This window comes from Quercus robur, chromosome 3, assembly GCF_932294415.1.
Source record: "Quercus robur chromosome 3, dhQueRobu3.1, whole genome shotgun sequence".
Lineage (NCBI taxonomy): Eukaryota > Viridiplantae > Streptophyta > Magnoliopsida > Fagales > Fagaceae > Quercus > Quercus robur.
The window spans coordinates 53405669-53414700 of NC_065536.1; the positions used below are offsets into that span (position 1 = coordinate 53405669).

Consider the following 9032-nt stretch of genomic DNA (forward strand, 5'->3'; position numbering starts at 1 on the left):
TAAGTTCACAAAAGTGGGCTCCTCCTCCTTTAGACTATTACTCTTCAAAATGACAAGAAAATTGACCAACTTTCTATAAAAAAAAGTTGGCCTTTGATAGCCATTGCAGCCCTTAATTACATAAACCACAATATGATGTTCTTTACATTCGTCAAAACTTTCCAAAACACTGGCTAAGAGGTGGATCTCATTGTCAGGAACACAGCATATATATGCCCTAATGCTGGTGGATTTTCTTATAGTCCATTTTGTGCTCTTAAACGAGCCATTGTTGGACCCAGTGCACTGCCTCTTAAGGCCCTGTAGGACCATCCATTCTTTAATGAACTCTCTTCCCTACTCCAACCGTCCTCCTGAGAGAGCTGGGCCTTCTTTGTGTCCAAAGCCTGGCTGATTTCTTCCCACACATTTACTTCTCCATTTTCTACAAAGATAACAACACAGAATGAGAATTCATCCACTTAAATACCAGATTACCAGCAGCATGAAAACAACATAAAGTAGATACCACGTGTGGGGGCAGGGGTCTCTTTATTGTTATTGCTGGCCCCAAACCCTGAGACAGAAGTTTGATTATCCACAGGAACTTCATTAACCTCGCTCATAACCGCTTTTCCTGAATTGAAGTTACCATGCTTGACAATGCGGACATCTACAAGAGATGAATAATCTATCTGTAGAAAAGCTTCAATCGTAAGTTTCTGCTAATAACAATAATGAGCCCCGATCAAAAAAAAAAAAAAAAAACAATAATGAGCCTTTCCTTGCCAGGTTACCAATTATCAGTTGCGATACAAAGACAAGGGCCCCAAATACCAATTTTGAGCTCTCTATATTACTAGAACACAAAAAATGTAAAGCCTTGCATGACATTACAGTAATTTTACTGGTCAAGTTCTTAATATCCCAAAAAAGGTTAAACTAGGTCATCATCAATCAGCCAAGCAGCTCAACCAGCAAATTGTGTAATATGAAATTATATTTTATGATTCTCCTTTTTAACATTCATTTGAGACCATGTGAACCCCAAGTTGAATAGCTGGAATAGATGACTGCTGAACCATACAGAAAAATTAGCCTGGATCAATTTTTATGACTGGCATGCTACATATATGCTGATATCATGTATCAGAACTAATTAATTCATGAATGAGGATATGGAAAGTTCAGTGATTCAATTGATAAAATCTTTAGTAGATCCTTATTTGATTGGTCTAGTGCGTGGGATTTTAACAGTTGTAATTCCTTAGCTTAATTTAAGGAGTTGCTACATTTTTGTACATAATATTGTTTCTTTGTAATTCGTTTGGCTTTTTTGTGTTCATTTATATGTACATGTAGTAGTATTTTTTCAATAAAATAATTATTACTTATCAAAAATAGAGTTTTTTTTTTTTTTTTTTCTTGATAAGTAAAAATAGAGAAAAATTTTCTTAAGACTTCTCTAAATTTCCAAAGAGATTGCCTTCAAATTGTCTGTTATCCCTCCAAGCTTAACTACTACTTACAATGAAAACAATTTTTTTTTTTTTTTATTTATTGATAGATTACTTACAATGAAAACATTGAATGAGCAAGACATTCTTATGATATCTAGAAGATATGAATTGGTCTTATGGTTAAGTCTGTTGGGAGTTGTAATACAGAGAATGGTACAAGTCCCCTTGTGAACGAATATTTCACCAGCTTGCTTGTCAAAAATGTTGGGAAAAATATAAAATTGAAAAAGAAAACGAAAGGCTTGAATACCTTTAAAGAACCATCTTCCCCATAAAGGGATGCAGCAGGTTGAGCTCCATACTCCTCCTCTGACTCCTCAGCTATCTTCTCAAAATCAATTGGATATTCTGGAACTGTTACCAGAAAAATCCTTTTGGATTCAGGGTAATAGCGTGATATTTTTCCTACCTACAGGCAAAAGAATAGGGTAAATGATATATTCCATTCCCATAATCAGCTACCAAGTATTCAAGGAGCAGAAAGAGTCATACTCGGAAGGTGGAAAGTTCAGGGGTCCATGACGATGATAACTCAATCAAACGATATGCAATAACATCACCTTCCTGCAACATATGAAGAACACAAATAATGCTTTAATTGCACCAAGAAAAATGAGAAAGAAACCTAAGGGATGATTTAACACAATGGTGTTTTCTTCATAGCAAAAAATCCAAGTAGAGAAGTGAAAGGCCTGATATTACAAAGCACGCTGTGACAACATGATCTCTCTCTCACATTGGTAATGTGGGAAGAAAGAAAGATCCACACAAGAAAAGACAATTTAAGTGTGGAAGAAACAAACCTTAGGCATGCTAGTATAAGGCGAAAGCTTATCAAAGTCTATGGGATTGGTTGCAGGTGTTTTTCTTTCAGAAGTACGCATATCAGAACTCTCTTGATTCCAACTCATACGATCATTCCATTTGTGAGAAGCAGTTTTCTCGATACCCCATTTTTGACCCTTCTTCTTGCAGGTTATTCCATTCCACTGGGAATTCTCCTGAAGTATGACCAAAGTTGATAAATTCAATGATCAAAAGGGAATCCAGAAATATAGAAATAGAATAACACTAAGAGAATAATTTGTAAATATATAAAAACTAAATGTTTTGGTTCCATGTCCCTTTAAAAGCCAATTGACAGACTAGTGCAATATCCCATTTTTAACACAGTGCTTGTATGTCTTAGAACAAAGCATTGACTAAATGACCCTGTTCATTTAAATGACTTGCTTTTGTGACATGATTATGTAGCTTTGTAACTCCTTCCAAAAAAAGAAGAAGGGCAAAGTCTATGTTGCAGTAGAACTACCAGGTTTATGTGAATTGTTGGGTCTTGCAAATCTTACAAGTGCCTTATGTTAAAAACCAATTTCTTTGCAGAATAAGTTTAAATGGTAAAGCAGTGAGAGGTCCATCCTTATTCATATAGTAACCTTTATCATCCCAAACATAAGTGTTAGACTTATGGTTAAGTGATTAAATTCACCATTTCCTAATAGCTTAAGCTTTTGGGACAATTGGTAATTTAACATGGTATCAGAGCAGGAGATCCTGAGTTTGATCCCTGGCTTTACTCTACCTCCCATTTAAAATGTTAAATTCTCACTTGTTGGGCCCCCACTTATTAAGGGGAAGTTTAGGCCCACAAGTGAAGGGGAGTGTTAGACTTATGATTAAGTAATTAAATTCACCATTTCCTAATAGTTTAAGCTTTTGGGACAATCGGTAATTTAACAATAAGTTTTCAGTTTTGAGTCTGTATCTTATGTAAAGGCATAACTTCATTTTTTTTTTTTTTTAAATTTTAAGTGTGAAGGCTTAACTTCATACAAAACTAGTAGCATGGATGTGTGACGCTACGAATTAAGTAAAATTTAAATGTAAAAATAATTAATGAGGCACATGGCAAGAATACAACAATGTTACACATAATACATATGTCGAGCCACTTGGGCAAGCACAGTATCTAGGATGCAATATTTATTATATTAAAACACAAAATTATGATGATGATAATAATAACAATTTCTTGAAAATTATAGTAATAGAATTTTAGTTAGATTAGCATTTTCAAATTTCATGAAACTTTCAGTTTTACTTTTACCTAAATAAAATATCCTAACATTTAACAAGACACTTTCCAAGTGCTTGTAGTTCACTGACATAATCTGATTCTCCCAATACGGAGACCTGTGATTAAATTTCCCTTCCCCCACTTGTTGTAATGAAAGAAAAAGGGTACTTATAATCAAAAGCAATTTATTGCATCATGATAGCAAATATTGACCTAATATCAAAATACAGGGCAGCAGAAGAGAGAGCAAGCATTAGAAAATTACAAATATAAATAGAACATACCCTTGGCATTTCATTTTGCTGGACAGATGGATCTGCATCTACAAGAATAAAAATAATGTCAGATCCTTTGCTGTAACATAGCACATATTTGACATTGCAATTCTAAAAATTTGAATGTAAAGCTGCTATAAAATGAAATGGCAGAAAAATATAGAGCTATCAATTCTAAACTAACAAAAGACACACAATGAGAGAGGGATACAGATAGAGGGCCAGATAAAGAGAGAGACCTTTACTTGGGCGCCCAAAGCGAATGTGTCCTGGCCTAATTACTATGGGTACAACATCGCCCTCTTCATCACTATCTTCATCTGGTTGTTCATGTTCTTCAGAAACTTTCTGTTTATCTTTAACAGGTGATTGCTCATCATCTTTTTTGACTATTTGCCCCTGATATTGCTGCAAATTTGAATATAAAATAAATAATTTTTTTTTTAAAATAAAAAAAAAGATAAAAATTTTTCATTAAGGCATACAGGTACTTTAGAACACTGACTAACAATCCCCCCAACCCTTACATCACTGACATTATAGGCTTACCATGCAGATCAAAACATGCACACATACACACGTCATATAGAATTGAATTGTCAGCTTTTTACTAATCAATTTCACCATTTCTATCTGTCAAAGAGAGGGTGAATGTGTGTCTAAGTGTGTGTGTGTGTGTGTGTGTGCACACGCGTGAGTGGGTGTAAAAACAACTGATTATGATCCTAAAAGTATCAATTCTAAACGCCAAGTACCTTTCTACTTTCAGCTTTGACTTGCTCCCTCAACCATTGTCTTTTAGCCTTTTTACGCCGAGCACTTCTACTAGGGAGCTGACCAAAATAACCAAGCATAGTAAGTTAACTGATTTCAAGTTTGGAGAGTTAAACATGTAAAGAGGTGAAGCTTAAAATTTCAAATTCCTGGTACATTGTGCATCTAGCAATCTACGTACTCCACATGGTATGGTTCCTTGCATTGGTTATAGATGCATAGCTTTGGGTTCATTTTGCATTCTTGCATGATCCCTAAACTAGAGAAAATGGATTTGGATGACAAAACTGGGTTTAGGCTTTCCAATATAGTACTCTCTTTGTATTTCATCCAGTAATTTTATAAAAGTTTGACTTTCTCAACTGTTGTTGACTATATATATGGATCACCAAACATCCAGCACATAGTTCACATCAAGAGAGGATGACAGGTAATAGCAACAAACTGTGGTCCATCGAAACAATGACCATGGAAAATCTGAGAAATATAGTACTTACAAGTTACAATGATTCTATAAAACCTTGGTGAGGTAGAATTTTTCTTATTGGTAAGTCACACCATGAATCCATGATCTAACACTCCACATTTTTTTCGAAGGAGGAAATGCCATTTGAAACAAAGCTCATTGGCATTCTTAGTGAGGTAGAAATCTATTAACGTAAAACAAATTCTTACTATTGCAAGTAGTAAAGAAAAATAAAATCAAAAAGTCCTAACTGGTAAATACATAACCCAGCTATCCTTGCTTTTGTTCGCACATTTGCATTACCCCCTCACAATATGTAACTCTAGCCAATTCTGAGGACACTGTTCAAGTGGTTATTGGCCTTGGGAAAGTTTTCTTTCTCAAACTTATTGGAGTTTCTTGATCATTGTATTTGAAAGTTTAGTAGTTTTTACATCTTGTATACCCATGTACTTGATGTTCATTATTTTCAATAAAATACTTAATAATTATAAATAAATAAATATATAAAAAGAATAATAATAAGTTACTCTAGGCAATGTATGTTCTGTAGATGAAGATAATACTAAAATTTAAAAAATAATGCTAATTACTACTATATACAAAATTTGCCCTCATACATTAAAAATATTAAATATGTATATATAAACCACAGATCTAAACCAAACAATGGTGTAAATCAAGAACCTTTTTAGTTTCGCCAGGCCCATGGGATACATTGACACTTTCATTGCCATTTTCTTGGAGCTGGCAGAATCTGCTAAACAGAAATGAGAGAGAAAGAAAAGGGAATTTGTAAGATAAAGAGAGAGCAAGAGAGAATAATTCAAGACTCTATAAGCTATAGAAATACATGCAAACATGCATATGCAAAGATGTAAGCACAGTTTTGCAGCAGTACACTGGGACCAAACTCCAGGACTTCTATATCATGGATGATGATGAAAACATATAGAGGCTACATAAATACCTCTTCACATTGGGTGTAGACTTAGTTGTGTCATTACGTTTTTCATTACTTCCCAGGGCACTAGACTTATCCCGTTCACCTGGTAATTTGGATGATTTATCCTTCTTGACCCTCTTCTTCGGGAGGACTCCACTATGATGAAGGTTTCCATTATCCTCTGCATGGACATTAGTTTGATCATCTTCAGGAACAGCAAGACAGTTATCAGTAGCAGCAACCTTGCTTTTCTTCCTCCTGTTATTTAGAAAGAACAAAATTGAGTTACAAACCAGAACATCGTTTATGAAGATCTGCAAAAACCACATGCAAGCATATCCAAGCAAAATAAGAATAGCTAACAATACAAAGGAGGAAAATTTTGGTAAAATAAAAGGAATTACAAAATTTAGAAACAAAGAAAGGATACTGTGTAAATGTCAAAACTAATAAGTCTAATCCCGAGGAAAAAAATCCACTGTCCAAAAGAGCATGATAAAAATAAAGAGGAATATTCACAGCAAATTTGCGCCAAACAAGCAGTGCATTGTAAAAGGTCAATTACTAATGATTTTGATCACACTAGAGCCCACAAACCATGATTAAAACCAACACCCAAAACCATGTCCCAAAAATGCTTCCAGTGAGCTTTTGGAGTTCAGATGAGATTGTTAACATGATTACACTTTATATTGAATAAGGCACCACTAGATACCCTTTCTCTTATTAAATATATCACTTAGAAATTCACTGTCAAGCATTTCATATTACACAACTCAACTTCTTCTTCTTTTGTGTAAGATGCTGGGTAATCGGATATGCCGGATGTATTAAAAATTTGAACCCTTCTGAATCATAGTATAAAGCACAAAACTAACATGTATAGCAGTCATCACATGTATGGGAATATCTTGATGGAAGTATCACAGTCAATGATCTGATGTTGAGGATGCACAAAAAGATAATCACAACTTGAATTCAATCCTTGCTTCAGGGTTTTGATTCTCATTTGTGTCTAAACAATAACATTATGAAATACTGCCAGTGAAATCAGTATAAAAGCAGTGATCAGATCTTTGATAAACACATGATCTAAAAGCATAACATCCTAAAGCAAACATAGAATTGGGCTTTAACACATTGTGTGTCAGCCCCAATTTAATCGGATTTTCGGGTTGTTTATCTGACTCATTGTGTGAGATAAATAAATATTGTCTCCGAAACCAGCATGAAATAATGAAAATAACTCTAAGCTGCAAAATAAAAAAATAAAAAGCATCAACATAACAATTATATCACAAATGGAGTACCAAACATACTTTGGGCTATGAAGTTTCCTCGATGCCTTTCTTTTCTTGGAAACTTTGCGTTCGTGTCCACAATCATCACATTCGTCACATTCCTTATCAAACTCCTCATTTGCCAAAAGCTTCAGACCATCAACCACACCTTGCTCCTCCACATCCTCATCTACCACCACAATGGAGTCCACCCCATCACCTGCCTTGATACTATCAAACACTTTGTCCCCTTTTCTTCTCACGCTGTTTAAAAACAGGAACCCAAAAAAAAAAATCAAAATAAGATGACATAATCTTTCTAAAGAAGAGCCCTTTGGACTCGCCTCTAGCCAGTAAAACCTACAAGCAACTGGCCCCACTTCCCAGGACCAGTTGCTAAATAATCCAGAGGCATTCGCCCCTGACGGGCTAAGCAGTTTACGCTCAAACCCAAAATCAAGATGACATAACTTATACACAAGAAAAATCAGTAATAATACATTCTTATAAACTAACCAGACTATATCTTTGTCCTTCAAAATACAAGTTGATTCAAAAGGTGGTAACACAAACCCATCCATCTGCAACAAAGATCACACTAGTGTAAATTGCAAATAATCAAAGAAAGCTCCACACAGCATAACAAGAACAAAGCTCCCCTTTTGAACAAATTTTCACTAGCTTTAACACATGATGTAATGCAAAACTCCACAATGTACGTAGTTTCCACAGAAAATCAAAACTGGGCTACCAAAAAGAGTAGATTTTTGCAGACAATAATCTCAACTCTCAACCAAGATGAACAAATTAAACAAAAAATATATGAAAATTAAAAAAAATTAGGGCATGCAGAGAGAGAGAGAGAGGGGGGGGGGGAGGGGGGGTTTACGAAGAGGATGAGGCCATTAGGGCAAGAACGAAGGAGGTCGAAGTTGTGAAGGAGATGAGTGGTGAGGTCGGAGATGGTTTCGATTTCAGGTTTGAGGAGAAACCAGCTCCGTTTCAGACCTTCCTTCAACTGCGATTTCTTCAGAAGGTGCCGCTGCTTGAACTCCAAACGAACCCTCACGCTCTCCATGGCAGACTCACTAGTGTGAGAGAGTGAGGGAGAGAGAGAAAGAGAAGATTTTGCAGAGTAATGTGTTGCTTCGGTTTCTTAAACCCACAGTGGGGGTTTGATAGCCCCACCTACGCTTTGCCACTATTTCTTTCTTTCTTTCTTTCTTTCTTTTTATATTTTGCAAAACAGAAAAACAATTTATCCAAAAATTATTTTTTATTTTAGTCATTTTAATTTGAAATTAGTCCATCGCAATGCAGTAACTTTATGCTGCGTTTGTTTCAACGGTAAAGAAAGTCGGGAAAATATTTTACACTGTGCCTGCTATTTGGGATGCTCAGAAAATTCGGTCAAAGGAAAAATTAAATCATTTGACTGTAAAATAAGAGGGCTTCAAGTGTAAAATATTTTACACATTCAAATTACCTTAAAGTAGAATTTTACAGTCTGAAAACAGAAAAGGAGAGAGAGAGCAACGGTAGTCCAGCCTTTGATCCACCCAAACCCATCGCTAGTCAGATCGCGCTACTCAAACCCATCACCGATCTGATCGCATCGCCTCAGCTCCTCTGTCGTGCTCAAACCCATCTCCGATGAACCCAGCTAAACCCACCCCGATTTCACCACATCCTAGTCCCCGACCCACGGCCTCGCA

The 9032-nt window shown here is 35.6% G+C and overlaps 1 protein-coding gene across 5 annotated transcripts; it reads right to left on the reverse strand.

Annotated features, from left to right (window-relative positions):
* On the reverse strand, window positions 1-8525 carry LOC126718356 (coilin). Of its 5 annotated transcripts, none has more exons than XM_050420501.1 (13): window positions 8207-8525; window positions 7834-7898; window positions 7357-7581; window positions 6062-6295; window positions 5779-5851; window positions 4607-4684; window positions 4091-4259; window positions 3861-3892; window positions 2303-2500; window positions 1992-2063; window positions 1750-1908; window positions 509-674; window positions 1-424 (listed from the first exon to the last, which is right to left on the reverse strand). In XM_050420501.1, exons 1-13 carry the CDS (start codon window positions 8393-8395, stop codon window positions 237-239), a joined length of 1848 nt encoding a protein of 615 aa, XP_050276458.1. In that variant the 5' UTR covers window positions 8396-8525; the 3' UTR covers window positions 1-236. The 5 variants fall into 5 exon arrangements, with proteins under 5 accessions (XP_050276458.1, XP_050276456.1, XP_050276457.1 ...); XM_050420499.1 differs by having other exon boundaries at window positions 3861-3898; XM_050420500.1 differs by having other exon boundaries at window positions 3861-3898; window positions 5779-5848; window positions 8207-8524.
* Window positions 8526-9032: the final 507 nt, after the last annotated feature.